The 22,230-nt window shown below is 40.8% G+C and overlaps 1 protein-coding gene across 4 annotated transcripts in view; it reads left to right on the top strand.

Moving 5' to 3' along the window:
- Positions 1–27: 27 nt before the first annotated feature.
- The window catches only part of TMEM117 (transmembrane protein 117), a 508,588-nt gene continuing 486,385 nt past the window's right edge, over positions 28–22,230 (top strand). Inside the window, exons 1-2 of one of the 4 annotated variants that reach the window (XM_040488386.1) lie at positions 28–366; positions 11,145–11,449. In XM_040488386.1, coding sequence (XP_040344320.1) covers positions 11,173–11,449 — 277 coding nt within the window. In that variant the 5' untranslated portion in view covers positions 28–366; positions 11,145–11,172. Of the gene's footprint in view, positions 367–527; positions 552–11,144; positions 11,450–22,230 lie in introns of those variants that run through there. The other 3 variants (XM_040488381.1, XM_040488382.1, XM_040488383.1) reach the window with 3 other exon arrangements.

Here is a 22,230-nt window from a genome sequence, read left to right as displayed (position 1 = left end):
TCGGCCCGCGGCGCAGGCGGGAGGGGAGCGGGAGGGCGGGGGCGGCGGCGGCGGGAGGCCATGCCTCCAGCTGCGGAGGCTGCCGAACAGCTGGAGCCATCGCGGTCACCTGCGCGGCGCCGTCGCCGTCGCCCTTGCGCCCCGGCTGCCCGGCCCGCGGCCGGCGGACTTTGCGGAGGGCGCCCGGCGTAGGCGGCGGCGAGTGTGGGCCGAGCCGGTATTTATAGCTCGGTGACAGCAGCGGCGGCAGCGACGCCGGCGGGCCGTCTCGCCGCTCTTCCCAGCGAGGCCGCCGGCGCGGCGGAGGGCTGTGCTCGCCCGGCTCTCCGGTGTTGCAGACACCCCGCGCCCGCGCGGCCCCAGCCGGTGAGTACGCGGGCCCGGGCGCTGGGCGCGCCTCCCCCGCCGCTCGGGCCGGCCGCAGCGGAGCCCTGCTAGCCCGGCCGCCCCCTCGTCCCTGCCCGCGAATGCGGAAGCGGCCGCGGCCCCCTGTCCCCCAGTTCCCCCGGCGCGTTTCCTCGGTTCCCGAGGATGGCACGCCAGGAGGCAGGGTAAAGTGTCAAGCGTGGGGGTTGGGGGGTGGGAAGAGGCGGTAACGGATGCACCGGTCCTTTTGCGAAAGGGCAGTTGAGACTCCTAGGTGGAAGGCTGTCGGTGAGGAACCCTGGAACTCCGGGGCTCCCAGGGTTACCAGGACAGACCTTGAACTTTCCTCGCTTCGCTGATTACTAGCACGGGAGCGCTGGAGAAGCACTACGTATTGTTTGTTAATTAAATTAACAGGTTGCTGTTTTGGGGCGTTCTCCATAAAAGCAAAAAAGCAAAAAAACAAAACTTGAGTGTTTACTAACTTTATTGTGGCTAAAGAAAGCTATTTGGCGATTCCTATTTTTGAAAATGCCATAGGCCCACAAGTGTGGTAGGTCCATGTGGTAACACTTGGGCTACCATTATTCATTCTACCCTCTGTGGAACAATGAACTCTGTGTACGGGTGTGAGAGAGGGTAGTAAACATCACATGCTTGTTTTAGTATTTGTGTGTCTAATGAACCAAAAAAAAGGGTATGTTGAACAAATATATTTACCCCTCATTATAAATGACATACTGTTTGAAATCCATAGAAGGACTTCTAGGAAGATTTCAGGGTTTAGTTTTGTCTTCAGAAAACATTCCTTACAATTTATTGAATATAAAGAATAGTAGAATCTCTGTAAGAACTATTTTTGTTGTAAAGTTTTTAATTTTTTACCATGCCTACACTTCCTAACACCGCCCCCTCCCCCATCTATGTAGTTTAAAAGCAAGTATGGATTTTGAAATTTTAACTTGGGTGTTTATACCCACTCCCATTCCACCTCCATTTGATCCTTTGCTCAGAAACCAATACTTGTCTATTTTATTTAATATGCTTCTTTAAACTGCCAGCTATTTAAAAAATAATTTCAGATATGAATGAATTTTACTTTATTCTTGAACTATTATTTTCTTTGGTGTTTGTTTAGATTCTTTATCATAAACAGATATCGCTAAAAAGAGCTCTAAGCATTTTTAAAGAATTAATTGGTGAATATGTTTCAACTTTATGACATGAAAGTGTTCATAAATACTTTGCCATTTTAATGAAAAGTTAACTAATTAGAGAGAACTCCAGACCTACTTTGCTTCAGCTTCTCTGTTTTAAAAACTTGCGTGGTTTAGAACTTTGTTATACCAAAGACTGCAGGATAAGAACAAGGAAAGAAATTCATTTAAAGGTTGAAAACGATATGAAGAGAAAGTCTAGGAAGGGATTTATGGATATGATCCTCTAAATTAGCAAGGGTACTACAAATACCATCCTGGTATCTATGTAAAGTCACTTAGGGTGGTTTCATTGATTGACTTAAAAGGTTGCTTTTTATTTAAAAGGCTGTGTGGTCTCTGGTATTGGACCAAAAGCAAGAAGTTCCAACTTAGTTCTGTTATTATTGCGATTTGTGTTTTTAAAACCTGTATTAAGCGTTCGCATTATGTAGAATGCTATATGTAATCTCCTCATGCCTGCCTTTCACCTAACATTTCAGGATAATATACCAAGACCTTAGGGCTGGTCCAGGCAAATGTATATTGGGTTTCTCCATTTTTCTGCCATGTGTCCTTTTATAGACTTGAATATCCCCTTATCCAGAGTTTGTTCTCTCTGGAATGGAATCTTCAGTGTTTTTTGTTTTTTTTTTTTTCTTCTTACTCAAGGCTGGTTCATTATCCCATCATGATCCATAATTTTTTTTTTCATTTATTAATTCAATAGCAAATATTTGTTGAATGCCTACTAGGTACAAGTTATCACCTAGTACTTAATGGTTCCTAGTGCCCCTGCTTCCTTCCCATTGGAACTTTAGTCTGTATTTTATACTTCTCGGTGTAGGGACCATAGTAGTTATTGAGAATTTTGACTTTGAGGTCATAGAGGTACTTCTCCTGCTTCCACTGGTTGGTACCTATATGACCTTGGGCAGATTATAACCTTTCTGAGTCTCCACTCCTTTATTGGTAAAGCCAAAGGGCTGGTATAAGGACTAATTGAGGTACTGAATGAAAAGTACTTGCCTAACATATAAAAAGCACTAAGAAATGTTAGTGATTATTGTGCTGTCCATGTCTGCTTCAGTGGTGTTCCTCTCAGGAAATGGCAGTTCCAGTCTGGGTTTTGCCAGGCCCTGTCCACATCCAATCCATCACGTAACTGTCGTCAGCTCTTCTGTTTAAATGTCTAGAAGTTCATACATTTCCAACCACCAGACAGAAATGTGGCCCTTCTGACATGTAACTCACATGTATCACTCAGTCTCCTGTTTCCCGAATCACACAAGGGAAAGCCCACACACATTGGACGGCCTCAAGGCCAGATCACTAAAGGCCACCTCACAATCGGATGCTACCTTGCAGGCTCCATCTCCTTTCACACTCCCCTGCATCCCAGTCTATCCGGTCACACTAGCTTTTTTGCTGTTCCTTAAATGTGCTAATCATTCACTCAGCACAGATTTTTGCAATGTTTTGTTCTCTGTGTCTAGGTCCCTCTTTCCCAGATACCTGCTTGCTTCCCTCCCTTCCTTGAGGTTCTGTCCAAATGTCACTTTATAGTGAAGCCTACTTTAATTTCCCTCCCTGACATTCCCCAGTAACTTCCTCCATCACCTTACAGCTTTTTAAAATATTATGTATCTATTTTCTTTTCTGTTTAATGTCTGTTTCCCTCAGTGAGACTGTAACATGCAAAACAACAGGAGTGTCATCTGTTAGCAACCCTGATGGGTAGGCCAGTGCCTGGCACAAATAAGCAACTGGTAAATGTTGAACAAATGAATGATGAATGTTATCATGGAATTAACACTTTCTAAATACGATTTTGGACAAGTAGCTTAAGCTTTCTGAGCCTCAGCTTCAGTATTTGCACAGTAAGGATAGCATTCATCCTTTACCTTGTACAGTTGCATTAAAAATACTTTAATGGTGAGAATAACATAAAAAATCACTCCGTAAATGTAATGTGTAGGTGCTATTACCATCATGCTCATTATTAGTGGGAATGACCAAGACCCGTTTGTATTTTAACAGTGGCCTTCAGGGTAGGAAGTGGCTGGAAATGACCAGGCACTTTACAGATGAAATCTCCTTAGGTCTTCACTACAGTGCTCTGAGTGAAGTATTTTTACTGGGATTTTACTGGCGAAGAAGTGGAATCTCCAAGAGGTTAGGCATTTGCCCAAGGTCACAGAGCTAGTAAGTAGCAGTTAGAACTGGACCATATTCCTCCCAGCACATCAGGCTGCCCTTTGAAAAACTCATGCTCCTGATTCCTTTGAATCATTTTAGTGTCATTCTAATGGTGTGATTTTGCCCATTAAAAACACTAAAAGGTAAAATGTGATATAAATATAGGCTGCTATCCTTATTTATCTTTTAAGGAAAAAATATTAAACAGTTTTAAACTGTGTCTGCCTTTTGGAGGTAGAATTTTATTTTATTTTATTTTATTTTATTTTATTTTATTTTATTTTATTTTATTTTATTTTATTTTATTATTTTCTTAATGCTCATTTATTTTTGAGAGAGAGAGAGACAGAGTGCGAGCAGGGGAGGGGCAAGGAGAGAGGGAGACACAGAATCCAAAGCAGGCTCCAGGCTTTGAGTTGTCAGCATAGAGCCCGATGCAGGGCTTGAACTCACAAACTGTGAGGTCATGACCTGAAGTGAAGTCGGGGACTTAACCAACTGAGCCACCTAGGCTCCCCTGGACATAGAATTTTAAAAGCAATTATCCTAGGGATTAAATGAAATGATTGTAAACAGTGTTCTGTGAACTGCAAAGAACTTTAAATACTATGCTACAACTAGGGTAATTGAAGAAAGGAGGCTCTTCTTTGTCTTGTAGCCTTTAACTTTGTCTTGTACTAAAACAGCCAAGAATGGCCCAAAGTACAGCTGTATGTGTCACAAAGTGCATACCACAAAAAGTAAAGTACTGGAAGTCTTTTTAAAAATTATTTTTCAAGAGATTGGATTCAAGGTGCCAGGCTACAGTTTATACTCTTGGCACAGTCATCTTTTCAAAGCCCTTTAATAAGAGCTAAGAGAGGTTCCAGGTGAATTTTCAGACATAAATGCTAAGGAGCTTCAAAAAACTTGGAGAGATTCTTTTTTTATTTTAGACCAGTGCCCTTCACAATGGAAGTGCCCTGTGCACGTTACCTGGTTAGGTGTTACTAGATGCCGAGACCTGTATTCGCAGGGCTGTGCACTCAGTGTACTCTACCTGGCCAGTAGTAGTGTCTTTTGTAGAGCATTAATTCATCAAGGACTTTTCCAGATGCATCCATAACTTAAAAAAAAAATTTTTTTAAATAAAATAATGTTTATTTGTTTTTGAGAGACAGAGAGAGGCTGAGTACAAGCAGGGGACAGGTAGAGAGAGAGGGAGACACAGAATCTGTGTCTCAGGCTCCAGGCTCTGAGTTGTCAGCACAGAGCCTGACTCAGGGCTCGAACTCACAAACCGTGAGATCATGACCTGCGTTGAAGTCAGATGCCCAATCGAGTAAGCTCCCCAGGCGCCCAATTTTTAAAAATGTAAGGGTAAACTCCATCTTTTTAAAAAAATTTTTAATGTTTATTTTTGAGAGAGAGAGAGAGAGAGAGCATGAGCAGGGGAGGGACAGAGAGAGAGGGAGAATCTGAAGCAGGCTTCAGGCTCTGAGCTGTCAGCACAGAGCCTGACACTGGGCTTGAACTCATGAACAGTGAGATCATGAACTGAGCCAAAGTCGGACGCTTAACCGACTGAGCCACCCAGGTGCCCCTGCCAGGCGCCCCAAGGGTGTCCTCCATCTTAATCAGACTTGTTATTATGTAAGAACTGTTGCCTGAGCCAGGGTCCCTTCTGAGAAAAATGAAATTCACCCTCCTTCAGTGTTTGCCTTTATTCGTAAAGACTCTAATAAGTGATGGAGGCAGGGTACTCTGGTTCAGTCAGATTATTACAACGATTCTTGGGGGGTCTATTTTGTTGTAGTCCATGACCTGATTATCTTTTACTTAAACTGTTGAAGTTGCCTATAAACTTATTTTCCCTACTTTCATTATGCCTCATACCAAGTTTTCATGATCTAAGCTGACAGAGAATTCTCTCCCAAATTCTGCTCTAGTCAGTTATATTACTTTTCAGTTCTGAAACTTTTCATTCTCTGGTCTCTATTCAGTAAAATACACAACAACACTTTTGCCTATGTTCCTTGAATTGGCCCCAAATTATCCTTGCCTCTCACAAGATGCCCTCAAGCACTCTGTGCTCCAGCCACACAAAACTCCAGATGCACCTCCTACAGATGAAGAAGAAAGTCTCTTCTCTGCCTTTGTTCAGTGCCCTCCCAACTTGAGTATCCTTACCTCTTTCCCATTTTTCCTTTGAATACCTCTTCATTCTTTGCCTTTAGATTAGCCGAAATACAATACTTGTAGTAAGATGTATAGGATTCCTAATATCTATGATAAATATTAGTCCATCTAGAGCTGGAAACCATGACTGGAGGCCTGTGGATTATCAGAGTGTAAAGTTCTAGCCTGTAGCCAACCAACTTCTTCAATCACTGCTATAATGTGGAAAAGCAGAGGCTTCCAAGATACTGGTAGTGACATCTACCTAATCATGTCATTACTTACAAGAGGGAAGTGAATGGTGTGGATTAATCTAGCTCTCAGAGATGTGTTCTTTTTAGGCGTAGTTGGAAAATCACAGAATGAGCATCAGTGATGCATTGCAAAAGAACAAGCAGATCAACTCAACTACTTACACTTGATGCTCAGAGAAGAACAAAATTCAAGCAATCCTGTAGTCAGTTACGTGACCCCGATTCTTTCTGATCATGCTAGCCAGGTCCGCTGGAATAGTATGAGTAGACTCATTCATCCTAGAAGTACTGTGAATCTTTTATATCACACAGATTCGTTATCAGAAACTTCCTAACCAACACGTAATGGGTAAGATTTTGGAATTTTTTCCTTTACGTGGGAAGGCTTGGTGTAGAGCGTTAATGACAAGTGGCTTGGATTTGTATCCTGGTTTTGGCCCAGACCCATTTTGTTATTTGGTACAAATTACAGATTCGTAGGTCTCAGGTTCAAATTTGTGAAAATAAGAGTATTTTCTTCATTGGGCTGCTGTGCAATTTAAATAAAATTTGTAAAGCTCATTAGCATAGTGTCCTGGTATATGGTTAAGTACTCAATGTTAGCCCTAGTGATAATGATGATAATGCAGAATCTGTGTAAAATGAGATGTTGTTGGGTGGGATCAGTGGTGAGTCAGCGTGGCAATTTTTGGGTTCCAGTGCTTTTTTTCTCCTTTTTTTTGTTAGTGAAAGGTAATGGCAGGTTGCTGTGTCTCCTCATCTTGCCTGAACAATAAGGAGGCTTCTCTTTCTAAGTGTACCGATCACCCCTCCCCATCTAGTAGATGTCCATCGATTGCCCACTTTGAGCCCGTCCCCGTGCTGTGCCCTGGAAGTGAACAGCCCTTCACTGAGGATCTTATGACCCAGTGAGGGGGACAAACACATAAATCGATAATTTTACTATAATATACTAAGACCTAAGATAGATCACATTTATTTAAGATAAAAGCTCAGCTTTGGTGGCAGAATTGAGTTTAAAGAAATTAAAAGGGTTTGTAAACTATGAATACTGTGTAGCATAGTCAGTTTGAACCATTTCAATCCTGGATTATTAGCACTAGAGTCACTGAATGATCATATTGCTTTATGTGAACTACAGAACTGAAAACAGTTTTGGTGCTTTGCATGCCTGGTACCTAGGGCTGAGATGACTAGGCAAGCTTTGGGTGACCTTGTGGATGAAGTCAGGAAGTGGGAATAAGTAGAAGTTTCATTCAAGTTATTATGTAGGCTTTGAAATTTGGGACCCCCTGGAAGACCTCACTTCAGCTTTGGCATATGAAACAAGAATAAATATCAGCCATGTTTAGCATAAAATAGACCAGTAATTCCGCTGGTCTGTGAGTCACTGAATCTGTTTGTGGAAATAAAGACTAGCCTGCAGACCTGATGGGAAATATTTATTGGAAGAAACACTTCCAGCTTTATGATATATTAGATCAAGGGCTAGGAATGGATTTGGATTCAGATGCTGGCTCTTCCACTTCCTGGATGTGGATAGGCAGCAACCACTCTGATCTTTGTTTACGTGTAACCTGGGGGTGATGGTACCATTCATAGCATGCCTGTGGGAGTTCAGGTCAACAAGTACAGGATTGTTGCTCAACTCTACAGTTCTCTGTCTTGAAATAATATAAGTACTGGAGAGGAACAGCTGTCTCCCAACTTTTTTGAATGTTCTAATTCAGTTTGGGCACGTGGACATTACATAGCTCACTAAACAAGATTCTAAAGTTAAAAACAACAATGATAAAATAAGTATATGCTAACCCTTCACAAAGCATTTATTCAATAAGCAATCAAGATCCTATGTATTCAGTGTTCTGAATCCTGCTGCCTTGCTTGTATGTGGGTGGGGGGGAAAGGAGGTGGTGGGACAACTACAGGAGAATTCTGCATTGGTAAGAGAAGCAACCTAGAAACCTGTTTAACTTCATAGATGTTACTCATGCCCTGTTCTGATGGGCATGTAGGAGTGAGTCCTGCTTCAAGACTCATTGGCCTTGAGATGATTTCTATGTAGTCACTCGTGATAGCGGTCTTTGGACATTTCTAAAAACATTGCATGAAATTGAATTGACAACTCATTCTGGCATCCTTGCATACTGAGTATCATGAAAATGCATGATGCTCATTTTTGTTCTTCACCACTTTGCTCTCTTTCATGTGATAACCAACTACTGCTATACTTACTGGGTGATGAACTTCACATTAGAAAACAAAATCTTGGGGTGCCTGGGTAGCTCAGTCGGTTAAGCATCCTACTTCCACTCAGGTCATGATCTTGCAGTTCGTGAATTTGAGCCCTGGGTTGGACTCTGTGCTGGCAGCTCGGAGCCCAGAGTCTGCTTGGGATTCTGTGTCTCCCTCTCTCTCTGTCCCTTCCCTGCTCATGCTGTCTCAAAAATAAACATAAAAAGGGAAAAAAATCCTTGTGCAGTCGCCATTTCTAAGTTGTCTGAGCCGCAGCCCCTGGGAACAGACATTTCAGAGTATTCACAAAGATCACGAGGGACTTGAAATTGCTTAGAAGGCACAGAGACTATCTGTTTTACTGAGTTATATTTCCAGTCCTTTTGTGTGTTTACATTGCTTTTCTGAAATAGTTAAGACAAGTCTTCATTAACTTAGATTGTGGGTTTGATTGATATCCATCACCCCAGAGTGTTGGACAGGACTTGGGAGCCTGGGATCCTATTCTCAGGTCTTCCATTGACTTAGAGTTACTTCAGGCTTGTGGCTTGATCTTTGTGCTTTTAGTCATGTGGAAATGAGAATATTTGTCAATGGGAAATTTATCAATTTACCAAAGTGCTCAGGATTTGTGAAGGATTCTTCCACTTATATATTTTTTGCCTGGGTATAGAAGTATACTCTATAGAGTTAATATAATCATCTCTGGAGAAGAATGTGTCTCCAGAAAGCATTCAAGGGGTGACATCCCTGGGGCTGGGACCTGTGTCTTTCTAAGGCAGGGGAAATGCCTGGAACTGACTGGGTGATTTGGCTCTACAGTTGACTTCAGAGGCTCAGATAAGAGCTCTGCTGGCTGACTTTGGGCCAGTTACATAATCTGTGTGAGCCTCAGTTCCCTCCCTGTAAAATGAGGTGATGGGAATGATAATGATGGTATTTCAGAAGGTTGTTATGATAAAAATAATTTAATGATGCATGTAGACATCCAACACAGAGCCTGGATGTCATATGCTGTAGGCTTTGTAAGGGTCCCTTTTTTCTCCCAGTTCTAAACAAATTGAGAAAGGAGAGAAAAGAATTGGCAGATTTCAGTGACATTACTACCTTTATTGTTATGTTTTGATCTCAGCTTTTATTCAGTTTTATTGTTATGCTTTGATCTCAGCTTTTATTCAGCTTTGTTGCTGAAATCATAGAGATATAGCTTAGTCTGAGCACCAAATGGGTTCACCAAAACTGCATCCCACAATTGGATAGACTTAATAACAACCAGTCACAGCCTTGGTGAATCTAATGTAGGCTTGTGTTCTTTATAGGCAGGCTGCCTCCCAAAGAGAAAGGAGGAGGTGAGCAAGATTTTGGAAGTGGGGTCTGCACAAAAGAGTTTTAAGAAAGCTCTTTACTCTCAATGCACCTCGAGGTTAGGACCCACAGATAGAGGCATAGTATGTATTTTGCAATGCCTCTGTGCCTTTCCAAATGCCTAGATTGAGCATTCTTGCCTTCTCCACTGGGGAAAAATTCCTACTAATCCTTCAGCCCTGAACTTGGGTTTGTCCTCTGTGCAGTCTTCCCCTTTTTCCTCACTTCCCACAAGCAGAACTGTCCAGTCCCTCCTGCATGTAACTCACTACTGTACTATAGACTCAGCTATTTCATAAGACTTATTCTGTGTTGAAATTATTTGACAACTAGTCTATGAACCTTTGTATAAAAGTCCATACACAACATATAGGAAAAGGTCTGAGAGTACAGATTATTAAGGGATCATGCTGAGGAGAGGGATTGGGGCAGAGGAAGATGTTTATTTTTTGTTCCTATGTGCTCAGTTTGCTTCTACATTGCTTTCATTTTTTAAACGACTCTATATTATGATTGTAACCTAAAAATAGTAATCTAAAAGAGGAAAAGCATTGTGTTGTGTTTTTGCCCTGCATTTCCTCCTGGGGTGACCTCTACAGGTCATCTCAGTCATCACCCCACCCCGATTTTGGACAATCTTCTTCTGCCCTCTCATGTCTCTTCTCCCCCTGCTCTTTTATTCTTCTTTTCCACATCTCCCATGTGGTCAGAGGTATGATTAGATGCCAGCGAAGGGACAATATTTACTTTCCTCAATCTCAGACATGACTTGGGACCATGAGAGGAACAGGTAGCATCTTAAAATTTTTTTTTTTTTCACCGTTTATTTATTTTTGGGACAGAGAGAGACAGAGCATGAACGGGGGAGGGGCAGAGAGAGAGGGAGACACAGAATCGGAAACAGGCTCCAGGCTCCGAGCCATCAGCCCAGAGCCCGACGCGGGGCTCGAACTCCTGGACCACGAGATCGTGACCTGGCTGAAGTCGGACGCTTAACCGACTGCGCCACCCAGGCGCCCCCAGGTAGCATCTTTAAAAAAAATTTTTTTTAATGTTTATTTATTTTTTGACAGAGAAAGAGAGAGAGTGAGAGAGCAAGCTGGGGAGGGGCAGAGATAGCGGGAGACACAGAATCTGAAGCCGGCTTTACTGTCAGCACAGAGCCTGATGCGGGGCTTGATCTCATTAACTGTGAGATCACGACCTGAGCTGAAATCAGGAGTTGGACATTTAACCCACTGAGCCACCCAGGAGCCCCTGGTAGCATCTTTTCTAAATACCTGTTTATAGAGCTGTTACGAATCAGAACAGATAATAGGAAGAGAGACTATTTGTTCTCCTGCTCTAACCCTATGTATCTTTTCTTACACAGGTAAACAGCGGAATTGAAGTTTTGAAGGATGGGTAAAGACTTTCGTTATTATTTCCAGCATCCCTGGTCTCGCTTGATCGTGGCTTACTTGGTGATCTTCTTTAACTTCTTAATATTTGCCGAGGACCCAGTTTCTCATAGCCAAACAGAAGCCAATGTTATTGTTGTTGGAAACTGTTTTTCATTTGTAACAAATAAATACCCTAGAGGAGTTGGCTGGAGGATCCTGAAGGTGCTTCTATGGCTACTTGCCATTCTCATAGGACTAATAGCTGGCAAATTTCTGTTCCATCAGCGTTTGTTTGGTAAGTACCCGTGAAATGTAAGGTTGATAATGACTGAATTCTATTCTTCAAGATAGAGCCCTGTTATTTCTAAATGCCAGTTTAGGATGCATTTTAGTTTTCCCTCTAGCCTTAATTTGCTGTGAGCTGTTGGAGCTGGGTTCTTCTGCTGCTCTTTGCCCAGTGGTGTACTTTGCTGTGGCCTCAGGAAAATTAACATGAGGTAAAAGTAGTCCTAAACTTAATTTCAAAAAACGGCTTTAGAGCCTAAATTAATGTGTGTGTAATCTTTTTAGAGAAGACATGAAAATAGCTCTTTTCCCATAAACAGTACCTAAGTATGTTATCACGAAGAGTTTGCCTTCATGTCATACCATGAGTTCATTAAAGTAGCTTAACCATTGCTCATATATTTACATATATTATTCATTCTGAAAATAAGCATGGCAACTCTAACTTTTTTACCATTTTTCTTTCCTTTTTTGTTTTTATTTTGAACATTGGCTTGAGGATGTTTATTTTTGAGCCTGTTCAAACACAGAACAGTATATTAGCACAGAATCCTTTGATAGTAAGCAATAGACAAAGAAAAAAACACCAAAATACTTCAAGCCAGAAAAAAAGGTAATTTACTATAAGGGTACTGAGCTGTTTCTCAAAGATCAAGGATAAAATTCATTTTGGTAATTGGGATAAATGAAACCAGGGGCTTGAATTCTGTCAGGATATTCTTTGTGACAATTTCTCTAACATATCTATTTTATTCTGTGTTCACATTAAAGATCACTTTATATCTACTCATAGAGACTGACCTGACTCTCTTGGTCCTAAGTTTAAACTCTCAGAAAAGAGCCTGATGTTGACCCAGTTTGGGTGTGTTTTCCACCTTTTGCCTAATTGATTTTGGTCAGGAGTTGGGTGATATTTATCCAACAAATACTCATTGATCACTGATTACATACCAGGAACTATTCTAGAGAGTGAATCAAAAAAGTAGGGACTGTGCCCTTATAACAATTTACATCCTGTAGGAGGGAGAAAGACAGAAAACAAATTAATGTACTATGCAAAGAGGTGATAAGTGTTACTGGGAAAAGAAAGTTTTAAATGCTGCTGGGCCAGTTAGTAAGAGAACTTGGTAATAAAACATTGAATTTAGTAATTATAAGATCATAGGTGACACACTGTAGGTATTTTTAATCTAGAAGTTTGGCTAGAAACAGATGGCAATTGTTTCAGGAAAAAACAAATTGAAACATAGATATACACACACATAGTATTAATTCTGTATTCTTTGCAATCTCTACTCCTTAAACTATTGTCCTCTGTTTCTATTACATACATTTATAAAAGGTACATATTTTATGTTTATTATATATGTACATAGTTTCAAGAAGTTTGGTGAGGAAATGAAAGGAGATAGGAAGTAGCTAAAAATGGAAGAAGGACCATGGAAAGATTGTGTTGGGCGTGGCAGTGGGTGGTGCTGGTTTTGAGGAGTGAGATTAATTGATCTGCTTGTCATTTTGGGGGAAAGAGCTAGGCTGAAGTGAAGATAAAGACAGAGGAGGAGAGCAACTCTGAAAGCTTCTTTGCTTTGTGACTTAGGACACAGGTAGAAATAATGGCCTTAGTGGGGACAGGAAGAGAGACTCCAGTTCCTCAGAAATTTTCATGAGAGAGATAAAGTTTGATATTCTGATAGGTCCATTGGGGTGGGGGAGTAGAGAGGTAAGTGGCCTACCACCTGATGATCTCTGTTTGACTATGAACAAGGAAGAGCTAAAGATAAAAAAAAATAAATAAAGATAAAGGTGGAATGATTGGATGATGCAGGAGGTTTAAGAAAGTGGTTAAGGTTTGGAACAGCGACCCTAGGGAATATAGCTATCACCTGCCTAGGAACAAACAGAAGCATTACTGATGATCACGGAGGGCTTGTTGGGGTTAGCCATTATGAACTGGAATGACATCGATCTGAACTGCTAAGCATTTTTCTTTATGAGAGCTCAGTCACCTGGAACAGAATTTGAGAGTGATTCATCTGGGTGGGGACTGCTCAGGCTTGCTGTATTGGAAACAAAGGATGGGAAATAAATGGAAGGTTCTAATAAAAAAGTTATTGTTTTGATTAACAGGGGTCTGGCTGGTCATGGAAAGGAGGTAAGGAAGATTGATAGTCTGGGAGGAGTGTACAGAAGCTGGAAGATTGGGTGAAACTGAACAGATGAAATGGAAGTAAGAAGAGGGAAAGGGGTTTATGGGTGTGGTGAGATGCCATGTTGTAACAGAAGTACAGCCAGTCTTTAGTGGTGATTTCCAGCTAGGGCGTGGCCTTTATGAGAGCGAAGGTAAAGTACAGAGACAGGTCATGACAGAGAGGGTATCTAGGAACGGGGTGTTAGTTGGGCCATCGACCACACATTGAACAAGCATGGTGCTATGCATAACATTCACAGGGATAGAAGAGGTTAAGGGTGGGGGGGTAAGTGGGAGAGGGTCAGTTTCCAAAAATGGGTGAGGAGTGCTGGGAGACAAAACCATAGATGTCTGTTACAAACAGTGTCTTGGTGTGTTTATAATTTGTTCAGGAAGTTTTCTCCGCGTAGAAAGGGAAGGCAAACTTAGACGAAATATCCAGTTTGGAGAAAAGGTATCTACCTGTATTGAGATTGACTGAGAATCATACAGTCAGGGTCATAGTATTAATAATAAGGGAAGATCATTTGGTTCTGTAGTTTCTACATTTTGTTAAATTATTTTGTTATAAGATCTTGTGTTTTATACTAAAATCATGTAACAGTAATGGCTTCCTTTTTAATTCTCCTGTTGATATAAGTACTTTAGCCCTGAAAAATCACTCTAGATTTCGGGTGTTATGTTGAGTACAAATTATTTTGAGATAGTGCGAAAATGTGCCCCAGTTTTTTTTTGTTTTTGCTTACTATAGGAAAGATTTTCTAATGTAGTTAGCTTTATCACTTCTATTTGGCAATTTCTTTTTTTTTCTTACTAAAACCTTATGAAATTATATGGGATATTAGAGAAGGAATGATAACCTTTGGCACATCTTGGTGATAAGTGGAAAGATAACTGGACTCCTGATTGAATTTTTGAATGAACTCCAAACTTGTCTTCTCCTTCTATCTTTCTGCATCTCTCTTTACTGCCATTATTTCTTTCTTCATTCACAAAATGGTAATTATTTGCACACCTGGGTGGCTCAGTCAGTTAAGCATCCAGCTTCGGCTCAGATCATGATCTCGTGGTCTGTGGATTTGAGCCCCACATCGGGCTCTGTGCTGACAGCTCAGAGCCTGGAACCTGCTTTGGATTTTGTGTCTCCCTCTCTCTCTGCCCCTGCCCTACTCGTTCTCTCTCTCTCTCTCTCTCTCTCTCTCTCTCTCTCTCTCTCTCTCTCAAAAAGGAATAAACATTTAAAAAATTAAAAAAAACAAAACCAAAATGGTAATCATTTGCTCCTAATAGTTCTGCCCTTCTCCAGTTAATTCTGAAATTTTCTACTGGAATAATTTTTCTACATGGCTAGATGGCTCCTATTACCTACAAAATAAAATCTAAACTCCTTTGATTGATATCCGAAGCTCTTGATGATCTACCCTGCCTGACTTCAAATCTGGCCTCCTGACATTCCACATTGTACAGAATTATCTGCAGGTTCTCCAATCTGCTGCGTTTTCTCATGCTTCTGTGCCTTTGCCTGTGCGCCCTCCCCCACCCCGCCCTTGGGCATCATGCTCATCCCCTTCTTATTAACTTGGTTGATTTCTCTTTTTCCTTTACATCCAAGTTTAAGCATGATCTGTGCGACACTTTCTCTGACTCCCTCCTGTCAGATATTGTCTTCCCTCCAGCTCCCATTTGTGTCTTCTTGCAACAGCAAGTACAGCAGGGTGCTCTGGAACTGACAGCCACGCAGCATTACTGAAAAGAATCCAAAATGTAACCCAGCACAAGCATTGTTCTTATTGGCTCGGAATGTGATCAGTGTTTCCCTCCTGGTTCCCAGATAACTAGCATTTATACATAATCCATTTTTTTAAGAGGCCATATTTAAGCCTTTAACAGTTTGCAGATGCAAGCTTGTGGTAGGTGGTGGTGATGATGATAGTGTGTATGTAGGGACGAGTGGGATTGGTAATGGCAAGCACAGAAATTCTTGTTACAGAAATTGGAATGGTTTACAAGATAATCCAAATTCTTTTGTGCCATCAGTTAAAGTTTTTTGTTGTTGTTAATCCTCTTATGAAATGCCAAATAAGAATATCGATAGAACGCCAGTATTCCTTTCATTTCATTAACTTGTGAGTCTTCCCTCACTTATTTTATTATGGAATATCTCTTGTTAGTAGTCTCCAAGAGGACAATACCATATGACCAATTTAAAGCATGCATGAGGAAGAGTGATAATTCTCTGAGTACATAATTTAATGTAGTTTGTTGGTTATGAATTTTATTTTTATGAGGTATAAAGATTATAATTTTGTGGCTATTTAATTAACAGCATGAAGCCTCCTCCTGATTTATAATTTGTAATGGGAATTGTCCCAAACCAAAATGGTGACGCAAGTTGGAAATTGCATGTTATCAGAGACACAAATGATTAAATGCATTTTAAGTTGCTCCCCTCTCACCTTTGCTGTATGGTTGGAATAACACGAGAGAGCTGGGTTTCCTGCATTATCAGCACTAAATTTTATGATTTCAGACTGGTCACAGATCCCAAATTTCCCAAATGTGGAAAATAATGTAGGAGCACAGGGGAAATGAGAATTGATACGTTTCAGAAAAGCTTCTTTAGATTTAACATTGAATCTTGTTGAGGTGAGTATTATATTTGGATTTATGAGAATTGAATTCTGTCGAAATACTGTCTAACAGAATGGAGTGGACGATTCCATTGTTAAACAGTGGATGATTCCACTGTTTAAAAAACAAGCGTGATGCATCCTAGCCTTTTGGAGAATTACACATTATACATTGGAGAAATCCATGAATAGAGAAATCCAAAGGTTTCTGATGATAAGACTTGTATTTCTGATGATAAGGCTTATATTATATATAAGATATAAGCTTATTCAAGAAATCATTTTTATTCCAAGACAGAATTGAAATGCTTTTCCAAAACATATATGCTTAATACAATAGGAATAGAAAATGAAGGCCACAGAAAAGAAGAGAATTAAATATCTTTCAGTTTTGTGAGTTTTGTTACCTTGTTGGTTTTGAGCTTTCTTGGAGCCTGGGTGAAAGGGGAAATGTGATATATTATATAGCTTGGATGCCAGAAATGATGAACATTGCAAGTTTCACAGGGGAATCTGCACTAAATTTTGGAATTTCCTTGCCCTAAGTTCTGGTAAACAATTTTCTTTTTACATTGGTTTGTACAGGAGGCACTGAGTAGTGAAGTGGCAAAGGCATAAATGGATTTCACATTCTTGTATCTTAAATCAAACTTTCATAAAAGTTTAGAGTGTAACTTTTTTTTAACATTTATTATTTTTTGAGAGACACAGAGAGACAGAGCACGAGCAGGGGAGGGGCAGAGAGAGAGGGAGACACAGAATCTGAAGCAGGCTGTAGGCTCTAAGCTGTCAGCACAGAGCCCGACATGGGGCCCGAACCCACGAACCATGAGATCATGACCTGAGCCAAAGTCGGTTGCTTAACTGACTGAGCCACCCAGGCACCCCAAGAGTGTAACTTTTAAGAATGAGAGCAGCTCTGTGCTTTTTTATACTCTGACAGTAAGTCTGTGGAGGGCAGAGTGATCAGGGTTTAAATACTGCCTTCTGATCCAAGGATGAATCTTAGGACATCAAGATTGTGACAAATGTCCTTTTCAAACATCTACTCCTGCTATTTGTCTTCCCTCTTTTCCTTTTGTTTTCTAACGTACAAAGAGTCTCTGTTAGTTGTAGTTTTCTTCTTAACATGGGTGGAGGGCAGGCTGACTCAGAATGAGTTGACAGGGATAGGATATGAAACTGATTCTGAACCTGTTAATATTGCACAGCTCCTTTTTTAAAGCATACATATTTGCGTATATAGTTATTTGCATAATTGTTTCATTAATGTCTGGTTTCCTAGCTATGCCACAAGCCTCACAGAGGCAGGGATTAGGTCGAGTTGCTTGTCATTTAATCCTCAGTGCCTAACACAATGCCTGGAACGTAGTAATATTTGATAAATTTGAATGAATAAATTAATGTTCGTTGGTCTTTCACATGTTGTCTTTGCCATTGTTACCTTTTTATTGTAAGCTCGAGAAGGGTATTCATTTGTTCATTCATAAAATATGAGACGTGGTCTCTGCTCTCAAGGAATTTAAAATCTGGTTAAAGAGAGACGATACATATGCATGAAAAATTAATTACTCTGATAATACAAGGAAGTGCATATCAAGTATCAAATGAATAGTCCAGACTGTAGGTGCTATGGGAATTCAAGAGGAGATGCGGGTGGGCTGGGAAGGTGAAAGAAAGCTTTGCTGCCAGCGTGGGATCTGAGTTCAGTTTGAAGCACGAGTGGGATGAAAATAGTCAGATCTGATGCAAAGAATTCATTACAGATTTCAGGTCATGGGGTAGATGATGTCAGCCGAAGAGATGAAAACAACTTAGTTTTTTTTAGAGTTGGGAAAAACTAAGTTGTGCTCATTTTGAAGGGAGTGAAAAGTTTGCATTAAGAAAGAGCAGGAGGTGTTACAAAGGCAGGCTGAGTCCATATTCTTTCTTTGGTCTTTAGGTGCCCTTTATCTCTTCCATTGTGGTATTTGAATCAAAAAAATATTTGAACAAGATGGGAGACGATGACAAGATTCTCATGAATCAGAATGAAGCAGAATCTAGTGGGAATCAGAGAAGGGCAGGTGAGGGGAGTAGAAAGGGAAGAAGGAAAATATTTTTGGAGCCTCTTGCAGCCATTCAGGCCACTCATGAATAGGGCTGGGACAGTGGGCAGCAAGATGGGGACACGTGGAACCTTATGGAACTTCACCCGTTGATGGGATATGAGGAGGTGAGAGTAAGAGTGAAGTTACAGGTAACTAGGAGATTGGGTGAGTGACTAAGGGAGTGATCATTTTATTAAAAAAAAAAAAGAGAAGAAGTCAGTCAGTAGGAGAATCCAGTTAGAGAGGATAATGAGTTTAGTAAATGGTGGGTTTAGGTAATGAGAACACAGACAATGGACCATTTATCTTGAATAGTGCTCAGAACAGCACAGTATGGGTTTACTGAACTGAATCCAGACACACCATTTCTTATCTAAACTTTGAGGCCAAATGTGTTTCAGAATTCAGTGCATGTGCCTGTAGTTGAGAGCTCGCCCTACAGGGCTGAGGACATACTCTGCTATCAAACACATTGGCATAACCATAGCTGGATTATATACTTATTCACATGAAGTAGTGTGAGTAAAGATTGTAAACAGCCTCAATTCAGTTCGGACTAGGCTTTGCTACTGAGTGAATTCAGGTTTGGTCATGTCCTGCCAACAATTCAGTTATAAATATCAGAGTCTTGGGATTTCAGAATTACAGAAACTGGATAATGGACCTACACTTGAGTATAAGTAACATTTTGTTGACATGTTTGATTTCTCCAAGATATCCATCCAGCTGCATAGAAATCATGATGTTTTTAGAAGCCAGTCATTAAAAAAAAGAGAGACAGGGGCTTGACTGAGATCTAGACATCTCTAAAAGAAGAATGTGTGTTGAAAGTGTATTTTTCTTGTGTTTATATTCTGTGAAATATTAAGGAGTTTGCTATTTCCTTTTACCTAGGTCTGTTTTAGTTTCAAATAGGAAGTTCTGAATAGAATGTTCTCAATACATCCAGAAATTTGAGAAGACAAATTCCATGATTTTTTCTTCTCTTTTAACAAAAAAGCAGTTTTCCATAAAATACCAAGTATCTCAACAATGTTCTGTCATCTCATGAGTTTAATAAAGCTAAATGCTTGTTTGTTTTCTATTGTCTTAGCTTTAAGTCCAGTCTGAAATTCTTTCCTTTGTGTTTGAGCTATGCATATGGTTTTATCATTTCAAAATAGAAAACATTTCAGATGTCCCGGAAAGTATGGGCAAGATAGTCATGGTGATACAGGAGCATCAAAACGTGAAGAAACAGATTTATAATGATACGTTTAGGAAGGAAAAGCATTATTTTAATGTAATGGTGTGAGTATGGTATACTCTTTTTTGTGTTAATTGGAGATATGAATACCTAAATAGTATAAATGACCCTCAAGTTTATCCTGATAGTTGATAAGACATTACGAAAATGCATATTTATTACTTCTGAGGGTGCTTGTCAGCAGTTGATTATTTTAAGTATTGTACTCTCAAATAGGGGCTTCATTTTGGCGGAATTACTTGAACAAATGTTGTATACAGAGCTGAGTGCTACTTAGAGTATCTATCATTTTAAGCTTTATCTTCTCAAAGTACTGAATTTGATACTCATGATAGTCATATTTAAACGTTTATTACCACCTTCATTCTCAACCAATGTATGCCGAATGCCAAAAATCTTCATTTTTCTTACGCCTCAGTTGTGAACATGTAATTCTTTTTTGTGGAGTAAAATAATTTTGGTTAGAAGTAACCACAGAATTCAAGTGAGAGAAAAATGTTACCCCAGTGCTTGCGAAAAATAATGAAAGAAGAAGAAGGAAAAGCAAAGTTTTTGATAGGAGACGCTCAGAAAGGTAGGCTGGGAAAGGATTGATATTTAGCATTAAAATAATCCCCAAGGAACACTCTCTTCCCAGGTAAATTTGGTGTCTGAGAGTTAGTGAACTTGGTAGCCCTTTACAAAAAACTTATGCTGCTTTAACGTCCTTATAGAGCAGGAAAGGAAGATGAGGCTGCAAATCCCAGGTCTCTGGCCATTTCCTCCCACCCCTTCATTAGTTTGCAGCCACAGTCATCGTGGTCCATTAGCACTAAAGGGCAATCAGCTGCAGCTCTTAGTGTGCTAGGATTGCCTGGCTGCTCTAGTTCCCATAGGATAGAGGATGCAAACACTGTGAAAGGATACCCTCAAGGACTTACTAAAACTAACTCAGAGCACTGTAATTAAGCAATTATTAACCAGGTACCCTTCTGGATACTTTTTATTGTGCTTGATAGATGAATCATCAGAGGCCAAGGCACCTTTTCCTTACCAGGTCCAATCATTGCCTCCTCTTCCTCTTCTCATTTCCCACGTATGGGAGGTAAAGGTAGAACTTTCTTATGGAAGCAACTATCCAATGGAATTGAAGCACGCAGAGCCATGCACAGGGTGCTGAGAGAAACCACGTCACTGATTAATGAAATAGAAGTAGCCTGGGTGGAACTTGATGGCTGGTTAAACTATGGTAACGTTGAAAGTGAAGAGTGCTTGATCACTTGATTCATTTAAAACCACCTTGATAGGAATTGATTATGGTTCAAATAATAGGGTCAACAATCCTAGGTGGGAGAGGAGTATGATTTGAGAGGACACTGATGAATAAAAGTATTCCCTGCTTTGATTTCTTTTCTCTTTTATGAATTCCTAACACTGGATTATTTCTTGAAGATACTCTCACTGGGTTAAAGTCTTATGCTACTTGGGAGGTATGATGAACTAACAAGGATATTAATAATTGCCTTCATTGGGAGATCTAGGTCCAAAGGGTAAGTGTTGGTAGGTGGGAGAATGTTCTGATACGGTAGCTGTGCAGAATTCTGGATAGAAGGAGGGAAAGGAAGGCCATTAGAAGACCTAGGGGTTCACAGGGAGTCAGACACAGAGCCTCTCCAGAGGAAAAACCCGCTATTTCCAGCAGTGGCCTTTAAGCTGCGTATTGGATTTTGAGTATCAGTGGTGCTCAAAGCAATTCTCTGTTGTTTGGGTTTGTGTTTTTATCATGGCTGTGGCCCTGACTTACTGTTGATGGAAAAACAGAAATGCACAGGGTTGATTTGCCTGGCTCCAAGGTCACAGCAATAGCCAGCAGTAAAATTGGAACATAAACTGAAGCCTTCTGATTCCGACAGGCGCCTTTTCAGGCATCCCAGATGGCAAACCGGCAGCAGGCGAGCCTCAGGACTGAGGCGAGCCTCAGGACTCAGCAGTCTGCCTCAGGACTGAGTTGAGCTAGGCCACTCCCTATGGCTTCGCTCCACTTTGTCTGTGTTCAGGGATTTTTTCTGGCACCATCTCCTGCCTGACTAGCCCTCTCTTCTGGGTGAAGAAAGTCATTTTGTTGACCCTGCAAGCAGTTGTCCAGTTCCAGGACAAAGCCTGTTATTGCTGCTGACCCAGAAGATGTCGGCACAGGGCTGCCTGTCCTTGGCGCCATCGGTGATCTCCCTTTCGGTGCTGAGCTATTCTTCTTCCCGGATTCAAGAGGAATGTGATTACACATCAAGATTTCCCTTGACTAGTCCATGCTTGTTAAGATACTTTGCATTTCCTTGAGGACAGACCCATTGAAATGGATAGACCAGCTAAGAGTAGTCAAGCAAATTCACACAGACACCTGAGGGAGCAAGTCGCAGTAGCCCAGGGAAGTTAGTATTTGCATTGTAAATTTTTAAACTTCGTATTTTCCTACAAACTGGCTGTGAGCACCTTGCCCAGGTGATCAGGTGCACCAGTGTGATAAGGCTGGCCTCTGCCACAAGTCCCCCTTCTTGCCCTCCGCCACTGTGACCTAGTGACGTTTAGACACACCCATGAAATCCTCTTGGACCTTTGTTATTGTACTCCTGACCCAAATAATGACACTTGCCCCCTGTC

The sequence above is a fragment of the Herpailurus yagouaroundi genome, unplaced genomic scaffold (assembly GCF_014898765.1).
Source record: "Herpailurus yagouaroundi ecotype Mexico unplaced genomic scaffold, PumYag 166, whole genome shotgun sequence".
Classification (NCBI taxonomy): Eukaryota; Metazoa; Chordata; class Mammalia; order Carnivora; family Felidae; genus Herpailurus; species Herpailurus yagouaroundi.
Note: the sequence above shows the minus strand (reverse complement) of the source record. Positions and strands in the feature narration are given on the sequence as shown.